General features: G+C 43.7%; 2 protein-coding genes across 4 annotated transcripts in view; one reads left to right on the plus strand and one right to left on the minus strand.

The window, feature by feature from the left end:
• Window positions 1-1,773: 1,773 nt before the first annotated feature.
• LOC309883092 (ras-like protein family member 11A-like) lies at window positions 1,774-11,727 on the minus strand. 2 transcript variants are annotated; one of them, XM_082770819.1, is made up of 4 exons: window positions 11,371-11,727; window positions 9,918-9,974; window positions 7,463-7,515; window positions 1,774-3,056 (listed from the first exon to the last, which is right to left on the minus strand). In XM_082770819.1, exons 1-4 carry the CDS (start codon window positions 11,513-11,515, stop codon window positions 2,589-2,591), a joined length of 723 nt encoding a protein of 240 aa, XP_082626945.1. In that variant the 5' UTR covers window positions 11,516-11,727; the 3' UTR covers window positions 1,774-2,588. The 2 variants fall into 2 exon arrangements, with proteins under 2 accessions (XP_082626945.1, XP_082626944.1); XM_082770818.1 differs by having other exon boundaries at window positions 7,433-7,515.
• A 7,198-nt stretch (window positions 11,728-18,925) lies between these two features.
• LOC309883053 (ubiquitin carboxyl-terminal hydrolase 12-like) overlaps window positions 18,926-20,968 on the plus strand; it is a 29,868-nt gene continuing 27,825 nt past the window's right edge. Inside the window, exon 1 of one of the 2 annotated variants that reach the window (XM_082770732.1) lies at window positions 18,926-19,034. Coding sequence is in view for 1 of the 2 variants with exons in the window: in XM_082770731.1 (XP_082626857.1) it covers window positions 18,987-19,034 (48 nt within the window). In the remaining variant the exon portion in view is untranslated. The remainder of the gene's footprint in view (window positions 19,035-20,968) is intronic. The other variant, XM_082770731.1, reaches the window with a different exon arrangement.

Consider the following 20,968-nt stretch of genomic DNA (forward strand, 5'->3'; position numbering starts at 1 on the left):
ATTTGTATTGCTGTTCAATGAACAAAGGAAATACTATACTCAAGTTTCTGTGGCAGAATAAATGCTTGCCACATGTTAGTATTTAGGAGAAGACTTAAATGTTTCAATATTTTTTGGTCTTAGCTAAAATGTAGATTTTTTTTTCCCCCGCCAGTGCCTCAGGAATGTGGGAAGACTTATTTATGTGGGAGGACAAATGTAGGAATACTTGTGTATACTTCCAAAGCAGGGTATTAAGAAAAAAAAATATTTTTAGTCTAATATAAACAAAGAACATTTAAAGATGTGAGATGTAAATGAGCCATTTTATATACTACTCGGGAAAGGCCTTGCCTTTTTTTATTAATTGCTATTGAAAATAGAACATTGACAGTTTTGGAATTTGTTCAAAACAAATTTCTTTAGGAAGAAAGTTTTTTTCCCAAATAAGAAAGGATTAGAACTGAAAGAGTAAGTTGCAAACAGTTTTAATAGGATAGAGCACCTAATTCTCTTATCTTTTATGAAAACAAACGTCAGCATGTTGTCTTCAGCCCTTATTACACAGTACTGGGATGGCAAAATATTTAGTTGTTCTTCAAAATTGGTGATCATTATTCCGATGTAAATAATTCTTAGTTTGCGTGTCTCTTGCAAATGGTTTGCTCATTTTCACTTTCAAGGTTTGATATTTGAGCTATGCTATTAGTAATTTAAAATAAGGAAATTTTGTGCTAATTAATGCCATACCAAAATGCCAGCAATGAGTTATGACACTGCTCAAACACCAAACTGTTAATAAACCATAAGCTAAAGTAGAAATCCCCTGATAGTGTTTGAGTCCCCATTTGGATGATCCAACTTTCCTTTTTGCTCCCTACTACCACTTGAAAACAATTTTAAAAAAGGTGCAGTTGCTTTGTATTAACAAAAGAATTTTAAATTAATCCAACCACAAGATATTCTCAGACGTCCAGCTGTGGAAAACAATAAATAAAACTGAAGGTGAGCTGTAGATAAAGCAAATCCAAGTGATAAGGAAAATCATGACTAGTGTTGTCTAGTACAGGGACAAGTAAAATGTAAAATAAATTTTCAAGACCTGAGCTCCATAAATACTCATCAGACTCGATTTACATGTTTGCTGGTCACAAGTAAAAGGTTGATTTAGCTCGGTATTGCTGGCTGAAACTCCAGCTGGGAGTATTTTTCCACATCCATCAAACCAGGATTTTCCCTTCTGTGTTCCTTGGTGTAAATCACTGAGCTTTACTTCATTTCATGGTCCCGTGAATTGCTCGGGTGGTGTGTTTAAAGAAAAGATCATTGCATCCTGACTTTTGCATGGTCCAACCCAGTTTCTCTCTGCTCCCACTAGGAACAGAATGATGGATGCTTCATGTTGTTGTCATTGCTGCCATAAAATTGGCCAGCTCACAGGATACAGCTTCAAATCCCTTTGCACATGATGCACCCAAATCAAATCCCTTTGCGCCCAATGCAGTGAGATGCTGCCAGTGAAATATTTATTGACAGACTGGTGATTTGGATGCATTGCAAGGTATTGAGTAAAGTCTGGCTTTAGGCAAATAACAAAATGATAAATTCCTGAAGCCAGGAATTTCAGGCATCATAAAAGCATTTATTCTTTAAAAAAAAAATAAAAAAATTGAATCAGATATACTTTGTGTGATGACCTTATTTCTTTAAAGCAGTATCTTTGAGCTTAAAATCTAACTAGTTTGGGGGAAAAAAAAAAAAGTTAAACAGTTTTAGGTTCTGTCCTTGGTCTTGATTAATACAGTTGTTTTTTTTTTGTTTTTTTTTTTGGAGCAGGTTTTACAGCTGCACTGCTCTATTTGTCCCTCATTGCCATGTAGCAAGCCTACACAAAAATGACAAGTAGACCATCAAAAAACTGACTACAAAATGCTGCTAAAAGTAAGTATTTTGCTCATATAATCACTTTCATAAATAACAAGTGTTTAAAGAAAAATAATCTGAAAAAATTACATTTTTGTAATCTCCCTTTAATGAGACACTGTATAAGCTTGCAACGCACTCTCCAAGTTCCTAAGAACACTTTCTAAACTGCAGTTTCTGAATTATTACCTTTAAAAAAAGTTATTATTTATCACTATTTATATTTGTCATTTACTTTTTGCCTTTATTTTCCAGTCTCATGACTAAGCAAATCTGTTAAGTTTTGCTTGCTCATTATAGCTCCTGTCACTCTCCTGGTGTCCTTCTGTAGCTTATTGCCTATGCTTAGGAACACAACCACTCCCAAGAGAAGCCACTTCTCTTAATAGTAGAATTTAATTATTTTATTAATAAAATCTACATTTTAAGCCTAAACTGTATGACTGTCCATTTTGAAACAGAAATATTTTGCGACAGTCTATTCTTTAAATCACAGTTTCTAAATTCTTGCCCCAAAAAGCACATTCTGTAAGTTCCTTTGCTGAATGGATGTGGGACTTTTAAGGAAGATGTGTAGACAATATGAAAGAACCTTCCACACAGTCTGATTGCTGATGCCCCTTAATACCAGCTTATTTTCTTGCCTTTTTTTTCAGTGATGTAGAAACCAATTTCTGTCAGCTACATCAAAGTGTAGTGGCAGATTTCCCTTTGGAAGTCAGAGCCTGTTTCAAACGTCTCTTTAAGTCCTGCATGTTTGGAGACTTGGGTCGGACAAGGTGGAGGCCTCTTCGTTTCTCTCCGTTGCAGCTCCCGATCATCCTGCTGACCTCCTGGCAGAGCTGCTGGAAGGCTTCATGCACTCCCTCACAGTTCTCTCGAGCTGAGACTTCGTAGTAAGTACCTCCCAGTTCGCTTGCCAGCTGGAGTCCTTCTTTGGAGGACACCTGCCTGGCTCGCAGGAGGTCTCCTTTGTTTGCCATCAGAAGCAGGGGAATGTTAGCGTTTGGGTGAATCTTGCGGATGTGCTGGTACAGGGGCCGGATGACTCGGTAGCTCTCATATTCTGTGATGGAGTAAACAAAAACGAAGCCATCTGCCCAGTAGATTGAACGGTTTATCTGCTCTTGGCAACATATGCTGTCAGTGTCATCCTGCCGTCAAAACCAAGAGGTGTGAGATTAGAAAACTGAGAACAGGGAGCAGACGGAGCAAGCAGTCATACAGCACCGATAGCTACTCAAAGCTGTGTACTAGTACGGCTGTTGCTCAGCAGACAGGGAGAAACCTCACTGTTTGCTGGGGGATGCACTGGGGACAGGAGAAAGTTCCTCTCTGTGTCAGTAGCATATGACAGACAAGCAGCACAGAAGCGGAGGGCGATCAAAGCCAATCGGTTAAAAATAAGAGAACAACCTAACACTGAAATTGAAAAGTTCATTTTGGATTCTCTGGTAGTAAATCCTTATGACAGCAACCTGCCCTTTTGTTGTGGATAAAATTGGGATTGGCATAGTAGGAGCGTTAGAAAATCTCAGCAGGCTAGTCATACTATTGCAAGTGAATGGTTGTTCCCCAAGGTGGTTTTTTATGTCTTTTTCCAATTTTGCATTGGATGTCTCCATGGTTGGGGGTTCTCACTAATTCTGTTAAGTGAAGCCTGACAGGTTTTACTGCCATATAGTTTTCCAAATAATCAGAAGCAAAGTTACTTTGAAAGAGCAATTTGTTGCAAATAGCCAATTACTGGCACTGAAATGAGGTGAAATCTCATTGCTCATTTATGGAGCTGCCATGGGTTTATATTACTGCTTTGCTGGTCACACGCTTGTTCTGTCCATCACAGCTCCTACTCACACAGCTATAGCAGTCACCAGCATGGGGAATATAAAACAGAATACAATACCACAATACTGTGGAGCTTGAAAAGAGATCTGCTCACTTTTCAAGATGACGCTATTTTCAGCTAATCCTCTACCCTTTGTTATCCCTGCTGGCATGTTTCCCAGCTAGATAGGGAGATCAGTGCTGCAGTTATTACCAGGATTCTCGGTTTGATAAGAACTGACATTCCTGTCAATAATCCAGGCTTTCTGGGAACGTGCAATTTCTGCCATACCCAACAAGACACTACACACATTCAGCCCTTGCTGAAGTTGTAAGGAATTAGAGGCTCCTGGGTGTTTTAGTGGGAGTTCAGCATCATAAATAGAGTCCAGCTTTTTTGATATTGTTGTTGCTAAATTCTATTCAAGAAATCTTCATGAACTTTAGTAAGACTTAGGACAGGCATTTTAAATCCTCTCCAAAGCCCACTAATGTCCGTGAACGTTTTATCTAACAGTTACTGGCCGACAGAATGTGCCCAGTAAACAGTTCAGTTAATTGGCTGTGGAGGACAGATCCAGCACAAGAGGTCAGATAGTATCTTCCTAAACTGAAACAGGCAACATTTCACATACTTCAACATCATTCACAAATTGTTTTGTCATGTGTCTGTGATGCCATGTAATGACTCATTCCAAAGGCATAAAACACCTGGAAAAGCACTTAGAGGTTTCCTGACAGAAATCTAGTTTGTCATAGGAAAGAACAAAAAATATGTTAAAAATTTAGCCACTGTTCAATATTAGTTATGGAAATTTAAAATATCAGAACTTATGCTCCAATATCTATCTATCTACATAACACTTATCTGCCTTTCTCATGCATTTTAACAGGATTTGCATGTGCTCAGCAATCTCCCAAAACAGATCACGTTTACTTAGACATCTAAATATGAATTACAAAGCCTAACTTCAGGAAGCAGAGGTGGAAAAGAATGAGCAAAACTGATTAGTCCTTTATGGTGCGTCAGACAGTTTAAAAGAAGGACCACAGACAAGACCCTTTTGTGGGAAGGAGGAAGCAGGGTATCTGAAGGCTCAGAGTCTAAATAAGGCTTAAAACTTTCAGCAGCAGTTCTTCTAACTGCCCTTTTGATATACCTATTTGCCCTGTACTTATTTCAGTATGAGCAATACAGGCACTGGCCCATCATACCTAGTAATTCTTTGCTCTTGCCAGCTCACAATAGTATAAACTTAAATCTTAAATGTCCTTTATTAGCAGTGAAATTGTTTAACAGATGTCCTGATCACTCTCCTCTCCCCTGCTCCCCAACCGAGGGAAAAAAAAAAAAAAAAAAAGAAAAAGAAAAAAAAAGAAATCAGGGTTGCATAGAGAAGGAAGAGGGAGCCTCACTAGCAGCTTTGCTTGCAACGTAAATGAGAGTGAACTCAGCCAGGCCAGGGCAGGCTGTGGGAAGAAGGGCAATTTGCACTGTTGGTGTCTGAGTTGTATCCAATCTGTAGATAATTAGCCTCTTTTCACCAGCAAACTCCTTTATGGGGAAAAAGAACTAATTGCTCTGGCAAGCGTTGGAAAATGTTTTGGGAGAAGGTGTACGTTCAAGGGAGCCCTAATGAGCAGGAATTCTCAGTTACTCCAGCTAGGCCCACCCAGTAGTGAGATGGATGGATAATCCCCAATGGAATGCTTTATTCAGGAAAATCAAAGGCTAATGGGCTACTTTTTAAATGGAAATCTCTGCTCCAGAATGAATTTTGAAACACACAGTCATTTGCCATGTATAGTCCAAGCAGCAATGAATCATCTAACAAAACCAGTTATCTCTTTGCTTCTGTTTCTCTCTTAAACATTAACATTTCCAGTGTGGCAAGAATCCTGAGTGATTCCACATGACTTCCTCCTGAAACACTCTGCTCAGCCTGCCCACCACAAACAACTCTCTTTCTTAAGGATTTTAACAGAAAATCCGACCTATTCTCACTCAGTCTTGAGTTCTGTTCAGGAACAATCCTTTCAAACGATTTCAGATACATTATTTGATGCCAGCAGAGATCCAAGCTAAGATAAGCATGTCTGTGGGAACTGTTGAAACAGAACAGACCTTTGATTGGGACAAAGAAAATGAAACTCCTCCCTAACTAAATTAGAATAGTTCCTGACTAGGAAACCTCAGCTGCTGGCATTACTACATTTTGCAGAGCTCTGGTTACAGTCTCTGAACTTTAGGGCAGAGTCTTAGTTAAAACAGGGAAATCAGAAAATAAACATGTATCTGGTATGAGAGGGGAGTTAAATTCATTCACTCCCTCCTTTCTCCAGGAGACAGAAGAGAGAAGGGATTCCCTTTGCTAAGCCTGTCAGGCATTCCCTGTTGTGCCTAATCACCACCAATAGCTTCTCCTTGCTGTGTCTTCTCTAAGCAAGCTGGCGTAGGGTCTTTGTACAATTAAGTCCCACTTGAATATTTGGAGGACTTCCATAATGGCTTTTGTTTGCTTTTTAGTGTGCCGAATAAACGAGGGTTCTTCTGCTCTGTGCACCTCTCGGAGCAGAGACTTTGGAGCCTTGTCAAGGCTTTCCACTTCAATCTGCTTCTGGTTGTCAGAGAAAATGGACATGCAAGCTGAGGCTGGGGGACCTTTGCTTACCCTGTTCTCTAATCTCAGGCTGGAACAGCTCTTCACAAGCACAGAAACGAGCCCGTGCTCGTGTGGGTCCACGCAGACTAAACAGGATATATAAAGCTGTCCAGGGCTAGCTTGAAAGTGGATGAGAGATGGTGGTGTTCCCATCCAGACATATATTTGGCCAAGTCTGAGCACAGACTGAGGTTAAAGCCAAACCTAGAAGTTTAGATTTGATGGCGACAAGAGGATGCCTAATTTTACCATGAAATCTCAGCTATTCTATAGGAATTATTGCTCTCCTGAGATTTCCAACATTCCTGTAAAAACAAACTTCATTACAATTCCTGCTGCTCAGACACCACTTTCATCATGTTGTTTTACACATAAAGCAGATCTTCAAAAAAAAGTTATCTTTATTTTGGAATCTGTTTGTAAGAATATTTATAGAAACAGGTTCCTGTTCAAACATTAAACCTTGAATATCTAAAATAAGAATAGAAAGAGGCGTATATGTAAATGCCAACAACTGAGAAATAAGGAATGAATAAAATTAAAACATGAAAAAGTAGGGAAAGCACTGAAAAGCACCCTATCTGGAAATGACAGTTTCTGTGAGGCCTGTCCCTTTGAAAAGAAACACCTTTTCTGGAGAAGAGAGATTCTGGGTGCGTCGAAATACGTAAGGTGAGCCAGCTGAGCCTCTGGGCAGGTGAGTTTTCTGCTGCACAGAGACAAAAACTATTTGACAGGAAATAAAACAAGTCAGGGAGTTGGCAAGAGCAAGCCAGCCTGATAGTCCTGCTGTTTAGGGTTGGGATGTAGGTATGTATTTGAAATAGATTTGGTTTAGTTCTGACTTACTCCTAAAAAGAGCCTGATTTAATCTCTTCAAGGGCTCGTTTTGGTAGGTGTAAGGTACCCCCGTTATGTCTTCCTTTGAGTTTGAGCCCAGGTGTATTTCTGCTGGAATACTAACAGATGACAGTGCTGGCAACAAACAGATAGTAACTGTGCTGTAAAGTAGTGAGCAATGCACTGAGCAGATGTGTTACCTCCAGTGAAACAAAGGGAGTATCCTGCACCTGTAGGGAGATCTGTTCCCCATCTATGGTGAACTTTCTTGAATACAAAGCACCTGGTGGAAAAAGCAAGATCATTAGGGGCAGGGACTGTAACAACAAAGGAAGAGCACATAAAGGCAAAATGGAAGTGTCGAAATCTAGTTTTGAAGCTCATGATATGTAGCTGCTTATAGAAAAGTGAAAGGTACCAGGGAGGCTGAGTGGCTGGTTACTTAAGTAAAGTGGGTTTGTTTTTGCTGTGTGTTTGGATGTTCCCACTGTATCCCTAGGATGGTATATGGGAGGGGTGGCAATTGTAGTGAGTCAAATACTCAGTTACAGTGGGTGCATCAATCCTAGTCAGATTTCCAGTCCATTTTGTTAACTTTTTAAAATGTGGAGGGCACATATTTTTAATCTCAAGCCAAGCTATCCAGGTGTTTACTCTAAAATAGGTGAACTGATTCCTATTGCATTTTTCTGAAAGTGTTTTTTTTTATTTTTTATTTTTTTTAAGGGAAGTATTCTAGTTTTTGAACACAAAGCAGGTGAGCATATACAGAATACCCAGATGCTTTTTCGAATTTGTACGACTTTAGCAGTCAAGAGTTTGGTTGAAATCCCCAGAGATTAAATCAGAGTTCTGGTTAGTCTGAATGACTGATACTCAAGGTCAAGCCCTGGCAAAGTGTCTAGGGCTGACCCAGCTCTCATAGGAGCATGACTGTTCTGGGCTTGAACTTCATTTTGGTACTGGAATGCAGATGAAGTGACAAAGAAAACTTAAGTTTTGATCTTATGAACTATCTGTGGTTGTGATAAGGACAGCTTCAGAGACTGATGTCATCATCGTTTTTCTTTGGAACTTAATGCAAGTCACATGGATGTACAAGAAATGCTATATCTACAGCTGTTGTGTTTGACCTTTCAGAGTTGTCCAAATATAATTGTCATCGCTACACTTTAAATGATGTACTTCGGCTCAAACCTAGAGAAATCCCATCTACTGGAGAGCACGGAATTCAGACCAACAGGAAGGTCAGTTAGTGACAACAATGCTGTCACTTCTGAAAATTATCTCTGTAAGATTAGATTCAGGGAAACAAGTGCTTTTATTCCAGTGGAAAAGATTCTGAGCTCATAGCAACATTTATAATATGAGGAAATTTAATATGGCGAAGTTTGCTGCATCTGGATCCAACATTATCGTATTATATTTTAATACTGACTCCGTAAGGTAATATAGCCCTCCTGGGAATTATTTATTTATTAAAACACATCAGATTTTAAGCTGCTTAAAAAAAGGTGGTACTAGTTTATGGGAAGGTACTGCGCCCCTGAACCAGACAACATATTATTTCTAGTCTGTAATGCACTGCAGAAAAAAGACCAGGTACTTCCAGACGCTGTGCTCTTACTTCTACCCAAGCGGAGGAAAAGCATGCTTGAGTGATCACAAATACAATACCACCTGTTTCTTATTTCTGGCATATTTGTTTCTTCTACAGCATGGCTGTTGGGCTGGTAGCTTAATGAGAAAAGCATGTGGTTCTCGGCACCAATCCATTCCAAAGCTCAGAAGTCTGACTTGATCTACGGTCTCCCATAGAAAAGATGAAGGAAAAGAAAGAGAAATAGTGCAGGCAACCGTCGAGGTTACTTAGGGTCAGTGAGAGGGAGCTGTAAGGAGGAGCTTTCAGACTGTATTTCATCAGACAGGCAGAGATCAAAGGTGTCTTGTACTGCCATCTCCATCCCTAGCTCCCCATTCTAAATCCAGCATGTGTCTCCAAAGTGGAGCAGTCACTGCTCTGAATCCCCTTCTTTTTCACCCCAAATCTGAGGCAGCCTACGTGTGGGATGTGCTAGTAGGTATGCGCACAGTGATCCCTTCTACAATGCTGGCTGATACAGTTAGCACTTGGAACAGAGGCTGAGAATTAAACAGCACATCCCCTGAGGTGTCAGGATTAAACAAGAAACACAGTAGGAGTTTGCGTGGCCACTTTGCTTATCTTATGGAAAGAAGACTTCAATTTGAAATCTCCCTTGTCATAAAAGACACTGAAAGAAGGGAATACAAAGGGGGAAAAAAAGTTCTGAACTGCCTTTTACACACTTTGGAATTCCTCTGGCTTCCCTGGGGTTGCAGAGAGAGCAGCATTGGGTTTCTGCGGTTTAGTCAATATGCCAGTTGCTCCTAGAGTCTACATTTTAGTATAGGTATGTCCCCAAGCAAGCATTTTACTCTGATCCTTTTCCTTCATGTTGGGAAAAAAAAAAAAAAAGGCAGCTAAAAGGATCATAAATAATGAGGCTTTGATTTATTGCTTTCATAGCTTGAGGCTATTAACTGAAAATATGCACCTTATGGACATCTAACACTGCTTGGCTTTCCTGTAATATGCGCCCGTCACAAAATTGAGTAGATTCCTTTTTAAGCTATCTGCAACACTGCAGTAGAGAGCAGACTCACCAGTATTGGCTTCGTAGTCTCCAATAAATCTCTTAGTGAGAAAGCGCACAACCAGGGCTGTAAAACAATGAAAAAAATATGGGTCTTTAATGTGAACCAAAGTCAGTCTCTGCAGAACACGTGTAATATCTGACTGGAAGAGTTAGCATAATATGAAACCAAGATAATCTTGCTATTGCTTGCATGCTATTCTGCAAATCCTTCTCTTTGCACTCACACACACACACACACAAAGATTGGGGCCAGGCTGTGATACCTAATGCAGTGTTTAGCAACTTGTACTGTAAATTCCCCTCCAGTTCAGTAGGCTATCCAGTATAGGGTGTGGAGGGCTGCTTGTGACTGCAGATATAATGATCTGACCTTTGGTTTAAAATAATTTAGAAGAGTAACAAGCCAACCCCTTACTATACTGAAACTAATCCTAATACCAGCTTTAAGACCTCTGTGCCATATCAGAAGTGTGGCCGATGGATCAAATGGCTCTTCCCAGCCTTAAAAATCCTCAGTCCCCCTCTAATGAAACCCATTAGTGATATCTAATCACACCCAGCAAACAAACTGCATGTGCTATGCACACACGGGTCATGCTGTGGCATGACCTCCTTATTCATCTTAACCTGTGGTGCTTTTATACACCATTGGATTAGAACATTTTCCTTTTTTTGATCTCTTTATAACACTTATATCTCATTTTTGGCCACAGGAATTTATATTCCTGTAGTGCTTTCATCTCAGCAGATTCCCAATAATTTTCAAAACCACTCAGTTAATATCTAAACAAAAAGTTTTGTTCTGCAAACAACTGTATCATAGGTTTCATTTAAAACAATCATTTTTCTCACAGTCTGTACTGAGTCACCTCTTTGCTACCTTTACATGGGCAGCTACCTTCAGCAAGTTACCTAAAAATAATACAGAAACATAGCTGCTTCAAATCCAAAGCAAGGAAACATTTTTGCTGAGTGCTGTGGAACCCCAGATGCACTAAACCAGATCTTCCCGTAATTATTTCTGAAACCATGAGCCATCTACTCCAAAGCAGTAATGCTCCCTCACCCTCCTTTCTTCTGCTCTCCTTTGGAGAGTAATACAGGGAGACACATCTCCTACGCTGTTATTTGTCCACAGACCATACATCATTTACAGCAGGAGAATAAAAATCGCTAGCCCCATTTTTTTCCGAGTGGAAATTTAGATGTTAAACCCTCCGCACAAGACCCCGGAGATTCATTTGTGAGCACAGAAGTCCCCACGCACTGGCTGGCCGCACAGACCTGCAGCAAATCCTCCCAGCAAACCAGGCACCGAGCAAACAAACATAAGCACGAAGTAACTCCAAATGCTTCAGCTGCAATGTTTAAAGGGGCTGGCACAGCCTTGGGTCTATCGGAGCCGCCGTCGCAGGCAGCCAGCAGCAAGCAAAGAGCACGAAGGACACCTGTGGGCTTACCTGTCTTGCCCACGCTGCTGCCACCCAGCACCACGAGCTTGATGATTTTGTTGGGCACGCAGTCTAGCACCGGGTACTCTGGTATGGGAAGCAAGAGAAAGTTAGTAGAATACTGTGACATCGTATCCTGAGGGATGAGACGCATGCCAGAAGGGAGAGCTGATCAACTCCAGCAGGAGTTGGGAGAGAGAGGGAGGAAAGCAGCTTCTCGGCGCCTGCTCTGGGCTGTGTGTCCCCGGGCAGAGAAGCCTTCTCATTGCATTGAAGCAGCTTGCCCGAGGAACGCTACAGCCACCGGCCTCCTCTTCCCGATGCCTCCGCTCAGACAGCAACTTTGGAAAGCAAAAGGAAACTTTTTGATCAACCCCCGTGAAAACTGACTCCTCCATTCCCCAGCCAATCACGAGGGAACCCAGGACATTCCTCCAGCCGGGCACGGAGCGTGTGCCTCCATCAACCACGCTCCCTCGCTCCCCGCTTTATCTCCCCGCCGCCTGGTTTCTGTGCTGCCCCTTGGCTCCTGCCTAAAACGAGATTCTTCGGTGCTGCAGTCGTCCCAGCGGCAAGAGACGGTCACCCCGCTGCCCTGCGCTAATTCCACTTTGAATCATCCCGTTCTGCCTGTCTAGTTTCTCGGCATTTTCAATGGGCTCCAGCTCCAGGCTCTGTTGTTTTCCCTGCCCTATTGTGTCCTGCAGTTGGGTCCCTTCAGGGTGCCAGAGCTGCTGGGACACTCCTCGTCAGGAAAATAAACACTTTCCCCCCACACACACATTTTTCAGACAGGGGTAGGTTTTTTATTCCAAAGTACAAGCTCGCATCTGTATCCTCCAGGATACATTTGATATGCTGGGTTGTGCATGTTATTAGTTGTAATAGCCCGCTGGAATGTGGGTCAGCACAGGGTTGGGGCACTGCTCTTTCTCTGAACATATAAAAGTGAATTTAGGGCTGACAACAGGCTTGGGAAGGCTAAGGAAGCCAGTATCCTTCAGAGCCAGACAGAGGGAATGAAGAAAGAATGACTTCTATAGGCAAACCCGGTGTAGTTTTAAGACAGCTGGCAGCTGCAAGGTCTGTAGGGATGACAGCATGTAACCGTACACGGGCTACGAGCAACTCTCAGTTATCAGGGATAATGGGGAGGGAAGAAAAAAAGGACGAGCAGTGGGGAGGGAATGGCCCAGATAAAGGAAAACTGCAAATAATATAAAACAGATGTAAATGAAACTACAGAAAGTACAGTCTGAGCATTCATCTCTGAAAAAAATGGTCAAAAGAGATCTGCAAAGGGTAGGGCTGGCTTTGCACAGCGGTGGGAAGAAGGAAGCCTGGTGCAGACAGCATTCTTCTGAGACGTGTGCTCTGCCACGCTGCGTGGGAAACAGAGATATTAACTGAAAGCTAATCCACCCCCAGATCTCGGAGACCTGAGTACACGGATTTCTCCTGTCTTCTGCACACTTCTACCAGGCAGAAGGTAGGCATGGCTCCTTACAGAGAGGCTGCAGCCACCAGAAGAGCTTTTTCTGCCCAGACACTTTTGTGCAGCTGCTTTCAATCACAGCACACACAAGCAGGTTCTGGAGGCTGGGGTATCACAGGAGGAAGGGGAATCAGGCCAGGTCTCTCGATTACCACCCCTTCTCAAAGCACTGGGGGCCAGATTTTCCAATGATCTCAATTTCCATGCCAGCCTCACACAGGACCTCTGCATGCTGAGCGTGAATTGGGTGCAGAGCTTCGGAAAAATACAGCTTTGGTGCACAGCAGTCCAGTAAAACAAGCACAGGATGCAGAAGATTTATGAACGTATCGCTTTTCCAGGGCTCGGTTTCCCCTCTAAAAACTCCTTCTGAAGCTGTATTTGTGCTGAGTTGTTGTGTAAGTGTGAAGGGTTATTACTTTGACCATCATGACAGTCAGCTGATGAAGAGGAAGAACAAAAGGCCTGGAGGGCTATCCAGCTCGTGGCACTGGGAGGGAGACACCAGATCCTGTGTCTTTTGGGACACGGCTCCTATGGGAACGGTCTTAAATCTTCCAGTGTGTAAATTGGCTTCCAGATTTTTGCAGACACCCAAACACTGAAAAATCTTTTCCAGGAAATTTCATTACCAGGGTGCTTTAATCTTGCAGAAGTTTTGTAAGAACTGGGCAAATGAAAGGAGGAACATGAAAATGTTCAAAATCTTGTGGTCGATTAACAGGACACTTTGAAATGTGCTGTTGAGCTGGACACATTATAAATTTTAGGATTAGCTAGCAGCAGTATGTAAATGTCCCCCTCCCTAAGTGTAGGATGTTGGAAACCTTATTACCATTTGCTATTAAAAGCATATGTGAGTGAGTAATACAAAATTATTCATTGTAAGTCTTCCTATGAAAACAAGTGGTAATATATCTACCAGCTTCTAGGTGGCCAGAACGATTTCAGCCCAGGGAAAAGGGCCAGATAAATTAAGCAATATCGTGGGGAATGTTCTATATGAGCAAAGACATTCCTAGAAGAATACAGGTCTGCTGTCTTGCTTGAAAAAGAGAGGCAACACCGCTGACAGGAACAGAAGTAAATGTCCTTTTGGGTTGTGTCAGTGCTGAGGAACTCCAGAAGGATCTCACAAAAGCGAGCACAGAGAAAGCTGGCAGAGGAGCTTTAGTCTAGATAAATGTAAAGCAATGCATCTAGAGAAAAATAACATAAACTATGCTTAAGTGGTGCTGAACTTGGACTTGGCACCCATAAATTAGGAAGGAGACCTTGGAGTCATCAACGGCTGTTCTCTGAGATCATCAGCTCAGTGTGCAACAGAAGGAAAAAAAAGAAAATCATCAAAATGTTGGAGGGGAATGGAGAACGAGACGTGGGGTGGCTTTTTGCTGCTGGCATGAAAGCTCAGAGCATCCCCACCTCCAGCGCAGTGTGCGGTTCTCTGCATCTCAAAACCATGCTGGGGGCTGAGAGGGCACGGAGCCGGGCATCTCAAATGGTCACGGCTTGGAGCAGCTGCTGGGAGGAGGCTGGAAAAGCTGCTTGCCATGTGCTTACACGGATGCTGGTGCTGACACCCGAGAGGAGATGTGTCGGGGCAGGAATGAAAGACCAGTGCTGGAGGAAATGTTGGACTGCTTCTTTTGGCAGCTGTGATGGCTTCTGGTTGCTTAAAACAAATGTGAAAGCAGTTTTAGACTGAATCTTGGAAGCAGACCAATTGATTTCTAGTTCTTTGGCTAATATGGTTCCATCTAAGTTTCTGATGCACTAGCCCAGGCTTCTTGTGCTTCTAACCAATGCTTGCATCCACGGCATGTAGAAATCTGTGTCCAGAGCAAATAGTTTCTGGTAGCAGTAAAAAAGGCAACATACACTCCAGAAAGTTTTAAATAGATTCCCAAACTCCTTTTCTTATTAACCAAAAATGATGAATTTGGGGCTCTAATTTGGAAAGAATTTGAGTAAGATATGTAGTAAAAGCCAGAGGGTTTTTTATCTGATCTTTATTTGATTTTCTAGATTGTCAGAATAGTCTTTTCACCGAGTGACACCACGCAGAAGGATCCACACTATTTAAGATTGTATAACCCTTGGCATGTAGAATAAGAATTGTTTTTAAAAGAGATTTTCATTGTTTGTGTACAATGGACTTATATTTAGCTAAAAAAGCACATGTTTTTAATTCAAATTCTTCTGGAAAAACAATAGCTTAAATTAAAGGGAGAATGTTTGCAAAACTCAGAGCAATTTTGAAAACATTTGGATGATTCTGGAGATTTTAGTAACCACTCGTTAGGTTACTCCATGCAAAGATATCTGCCTTTGCATGTTGCACACAGATTACGTTATTTCCACACCATTTTATTTTAAGATTTATTTATTAGTCTATGTTACTTTTGGCTATGATTTTTATAAGATTTTCTATTTTTATTGTTGTTGGCACTTGTGCATATCTTCAGCGATGAACCATAATAAAAACAAAAATATTTGCCATTACCATAGTGCTTTTCATACGAGGATGTCAAATTGCTTTCAAAACTGGATATAATTACTCCTCATACATTTTACAAAAGGAGAAACAGATGAGCAGAGCTAGAGCATCTTGCTAAGATCCCTGCGTATTGGGAGGAAGGCGAATGTTCTCACTCTTTCCCCTTCTTCCTAGCAGAAAAAAAAAAAAAAAAGAACAACAACAACAACAAAAAAAAGAGTGATCTGTCTAAAAGTCTATTTGCAATGGTTACATTTACCCCCAGTGTCTCTCTGATGCTTTTGCACAGTATTTTGACATTATGGCAACACTGCTAGAGAAGCGTGGCACATTTCTGAGCAGATGTGTGAAGCATGGTGCTGAGGAAATGCCACTTGCTTTTGCAGGTGTTGGGATGAAACTCATAGCTGGTTGCTCCCGTAAACACCCCCTGCTCCTGAATGTGTTCTAAACAAGCACAAACTGATCTTTGCAGCTTTGTCTGACTGCCTTTGTTGCAAATGTGAGGCCCAAAGGCCAGCTCTCACACTGCAGAGCTTCAGCACAAAACAGAAGACAGAAGTAGCATTTTTGCCACCTTTTGTTCCCAGTAACCCAGTACCTCCTAGGCAGTACCTTTGTGGCAGGTAAGACAAAACAGTGATGAATGTGATGTGCATGAGGAGCAAGCCTTCCTCTGTGTGTTCAGGATTGCACCTTGTGTAGGTCCTGATCACAGGTAAAAGACATTAAAAATTAGGCAATTGTGGCTCAGCAGTAGCCTCAGAAGTTGTCGTTTCAGGACAAGACTGCCATTTTAGCACCATATTTGTACCCAGCAATAAACTGTTCCGATCTTGAGGCTAGAGGGGAAGGAAGTGTCCTCAGATGCTATTACAACATCTGTGATAAATCATATTTGGTTCTATTTTGGGATGTAAGGGAGGAGATCATTTAAATCTACAGTTAAATCTGGTTAAACACTGTACAGATTCCACTATTTCTGAACTTCCTGTCCCTAATTCTGTTGCATTGCTGTTCATGGAAACCCTGTAAGTTGCACGTGTCTTTTTTTCACTTTTAGTGTATTTTTAAGGATATTTTTTTAGGTTGCGGAATACTCTCCCCTGGGATCCTATAGTAGATGACGTGGGAAGTACAGCGTGTATAAGAGAACATCGCTGCAGGCGAGCAACTCAAATAGAATGGAAACATCTTGGCCTCATAAAATAGTTTGTGCTTTGGAAACTGAACCAGCTCTTCCCCACAGATATTCCCACAAGGTCAAGGCTGAAGCAAGGGGCAGCATGTGGAATTGGTCCTGCCCACGGTGTGTTTCATGCGCAACGTAAACTTAGGGCTTCCTATGATCTTCACCAGCTCTTTTCAACAGCACTTAGTTTATAGGCCACCCGAAATATTTGTCAGGTTTCTTCCAGCTTCAACACAGAGAATTCTGTACATTGTCATCGTTGGGACAACAAACACTTCCACCCATCTGTCTCCACAAGGGATTTTTTCCTCTGATAGGTATTTGCTTTTGGCGTGCAGTGTGTGAAGTGGTAAATAGTGACTGGGCAGCATTTTTCACTCCTTTTCTGCTGGGTGTACAACAGACACTGGTAACACAGCGCTGTGCTCTGAAAGGCTCCTTTTTGTGATTTTGCTGAGACAGGCATGCATAGTGAAGAGCAGCAAACAATTACTTGGTGCAGAAACAATGGCCATCTCCCCCATCGTACTGGATGGCTCTGTATAAACCTGTCAGTGGGTGCTGACAACTGCTGAAGACATTCTTGGGAGAAGGTGAGTTCCAGGTGATCCTTCAGGACTTGTCAGTGCCCCAGTATCCATTGCCTTCCTCACTGGGAGCTTGGTGATGTCCCCTTCCTCCAGCCATTGCACCATTTTGAGGATGTAACTCCAGCTTGGCCTTTTAATATCATGATTCTGACCTTTTGATATGATTCTGTGATTCTTCTGCATTCAGTTTTGGGTCCCTCACCACAAGAAGGACACAGAGTTGCTGGAATGTGCTCAGCAAAGAGCAATGCAGCTGCTGAAGAGACTAGAAAACAAAACGTATGAGGAGCTGCTGAGGGAACTGGAGGTGTTTAGCCTGGAGCAGAGGAGGCTGAGGGGACACTTTACTGCTCTCTACAACTGCCTGACAGGAGGCGGCGGCAGCAGGGTGCCGGTCTCTTTTCATAGAATCACAGAACTGTTAGGGTTGGAAAAGCCCTCCGAGATCATCTGGTCCAACCATCCCCTACGACCACTGTCACCCACTAAACCACATCCCTAAGCACCACGTCCAACCTTTTCTTGAACATCCCCAGGGACGGTGACTCCACCGTCGGCAACCTGTCCCAATGCCTGACTGCTCTTTTTGAGAAGAAATGTCTCCTCATTTCCAACCCGAACCTCCCCTGGGGCAACTTAAGGCCATTCCCTCCAGTCCTATCGCTAGTTACCTGTGAGAAGAGGCCAACCCCCAGCTCCCCACATCTTCCTTTCAGGTAGGTGTAGAGACCAATAAGGTCTCCCCTAAGGTGACAAGGATGTGAGGAAATGTCCTCAGGTTGCACCAGGCGAGGTTTAGGTTGGGTGTGAGGAAGAATTTCCTCACAGAGAGGGCTGTTAGAAGGGGCTGCCCAGGGAGGTGGCAGAGTTCCCCATCCCCGGAGATGTTTCAGAGACATGTGGACGTGGCACTTAGGGATGTGGCACTTAGAGACCTGCTTCTGTGGTGGCCTTGGCAGCCAGCTGACAGCCAGGCTTCCTTTTGGGGCCCTTTCCCAAGCTGAGGCCAACTGCATGAAGTTCAACAAGGCCAAGTGCCGGGTCCTGCACCTGGGGCGCAATAACCCCAAGCAGAGCTACAGGCTGGGAGATGAGTGGTTGGAAAGCTGCCTGGCAGAGAAGGACCTGGGAGTGATGGTGGATAGTCGGCTGAATACGAGCCAGCAGTGTGCTCAGGTGGCCAAGAAGGCCAACACCATCCTGGCTTGTATCAGGAACAGTGTGACCAGCAGGGCTAGGGAGGTGATCGTCCCCCTGTACTCGGCTCTGGTGAGGCCGCACCTCGAGTACTGTGTTCAGTTTTGGGCCCCTCGCTACAAGAAGGACATGGAGGTGCTTGAGCGGGTGCAGAGAAGGGCGACAAAGCTGGTGAGGGGCCTGGAGAACAAGTCCTACGAGGAGCGGCTGAGGGAGCTGGGCTTGTTCAGCCTGGAGAAGAGGAGGCTCAGGGGCGACCTTATCGCTCTTTGTAACTACTTTAAAGGAGGCTGTAGAGAGGTTGGTCTGTTCTCCCACATGCCTGGTGACAGGATGAGGGGTAACGGGCTGAAGTTGCACCAGGGGTGTTTTAGGTTGGATATTAGGAAGAACTTCTTTACTGAGAGGGCTGTGAGGCATTGGGAGGGGCTGCCCAGGGAAGCGGTGGAGTCCCCATCCCTGGGGGTCTTTAGAAGCCGTTTAGCTGTTGAACTCAGCGATGTGGTTTAGCGGAACCCGCGGCCGGGCTCGGCGGCGCGCAGCCGGCTCTGCTTGGGCGCCGCACGGGCGGCCCCATTTGGCGGCCGCGCCACCCGCGGCCCGGCTGCCGCTGTCAGTCGGGCGGCGGCGCAACATGGCGGCGGCGGGCGGATGGAGGCGCTGATGACGGTCCGGAGACTCGCCTCCATCTGTACCATGGTGGGTCAGCCCCGCGGGGGCACCGAGCTCCCGGCCGCCGCTCCCGAGCCTGCGGGGTGGCGAGGCCCCGGGCTGGGCAAGGAGGAGGGAAGGGGGAGCCCCCGCTGTTGGGGTGGGGGGGGGGGTTGGGGGGGAGGCCGCAGGTGCTGGGGCCGGGGTGCCCTCAGGGGGGGCCGGGGTGCTCCCCCCTTCCTGCTCGTTTGTTTATTTATTTTTGTGGTAACTGCACCGTTTTGAAAGGTTTGTAAGCGTTTCGGGTGGAAGTGTGGAGCTGGGCTGCTGGAAACCCCCAGTGACGGGCTGCGCGGGGCTGTTAACGGGGGTGATCTGTAAGTAGAGGGGCTTGTCCGGCCCTGAGCACAGGGGGCTCATAGGGCACTGTCGGGTCTCACTGGGGGTGTGCTGTCCAAACACCTTGTATTTATTCCTGGCGTGGGGCGTTTGAGCACTACAGGCCGGCGTAGGGGTCTCAGTACTGGTTGGAGTAGGGGTCTGGATTGCCAAAATCCGACACAGGCTGAGGACATGGGGTTTAGTGGCTCTGTGTTTCTCAGCCCCCATCTCCATCGCTCCACCCCCTCAAACTTCAGTTTTGGATCTTATTTGAAACCGTAGCAAAGCAGGCAGGGGCTGCGTCCTCAGAAAGGCTGCAAAGACTGACTTCTGACCTGTGCAAAGAGCGTAAGGGTTTGGGGTTGCCTTTCCGTGTGGGTGCTGACACCAGTTTTGATTAACTTCAGATCCATCTGAACTGACCTGTACTGTTGTTTTACAAAGCTCGGTGTCTGGAGAGTCATAGTAATACTTGTAACAAGAGGGTTTTGTTTTGTTTAATTTAATTTAAGGCAATGAGTATCTGGTTAAAAAAAAATAAATCAATTTAAATATTTCAGAAGATCACCCAGAACTTCATACTTCACTTATTTCACTAGGTTTCTTTCTTTTTCCAAAGCAACTTGGACTTCTACTTGCCCATCAGAAACACAGGTGAAATTAAGGTCACGAGAGGCAGCTGAATCACGCCTTCATTGCAGAGCTCCGTACCCCAGAGGCAGGCGATTGACTCAGTCCCATACAATATTTTGGATGCATTCCTGAGATCAGCTGACTGAGCCTCAGATTATGAGGGTGAACGTAAGGCAGTGCATTTTCCTATGACTATGCAGCCAAACCTGACTATAGTCACTTGGGTGTTTGTGATTTGTTTTTAGAGACTTTGACTATACATATTCAGTCTGGGACTCATATTTGCACCCGTGCTTACCTTAATTTTGGTTGGGACACTAGATGAAAGCGAAGCAGATACTTGTAGCCTGTTAATGTCCATTCTGAAGTAATATTTATCTTCAAGAGAAGATTTCTAGCAATTATGTTTTCATCCTGTTGCAGCTTTGGGACCATAACCCCAATATTGCAACTTTGTGATATCAGTGTTTTGTCAGATGTTACAGATTTTTTTCAGCATAAGTGTTCTATGTGCATTTGTGGCTTGGGTAAACTTCCTGGCAATGCCACTCTTATCTTTTCTTCAGCTAACATGTGAAATGTAAGGTTCTGGGTGCTGTGTTTTAAAAGTGAATTGCTTTATTTGCATCTGCTTCGATGTCCAGTGAGTAAAAATACCATTTGCCTTGTCACAACGTGAACACGAAAAATGTAAGCCTTCGTTCAAAAAACCACTCGGTTACTTTAACACAGTCTCTTTAGGAAACTACTTTCTGGAGAACTATGCTAACCTGTGCTGTCTGTGCAGTACTTGACATGCTGCTAGTAAAACGTGCAGTTTTCACCAACAGTTCTCATCGTAGAACGGTTTAGGTTGGAAGGGGCCTCAAAGATCATGTAGTCCTAACCCCCTGCCATAGGCAGGGACATCATCATCTGAACTTTGGGCTGGAAAGCTGAAACAGAGGTTTATGTTGTTCTCAGACCTC

The sequence above is a fragment of the Aythya marila genome (assembly GCF_965140915.1).
Source record: "Aythya marila genome assembly, chromosome: 13".
NCBI classification, from domain to species: Eukaryota; Metazoa; Chordata; class Aves; order Anseriformes; family Anatidae; genus Aythya; species Aythya marila.

Excerpts from the sequence above, each read along its gene's own strand:
- LOC309883092 (XM_082770818.1), bottom strand. The coding sequence starts at position 11,515 with ATGCGTCTCATCCCTCAGGATACGATGTCACAGTATTCTACTAACTTT. Across the intron at positions 7,516-9,917 it reads AGACTACGAAGCCAATACTG|GTGCTTTGTATTCAAGAAAG; the intron begins GTGAGTCTGCTC and ends TTTTTCCACCAG. Across the intron at positions 3,057-7,432 it reads CTCCCTTTGTTTCACTGGAG|GATGACACTGACAGCATATG; the intron begins GTAACACATCTG and ends TTTTGACGGCAG.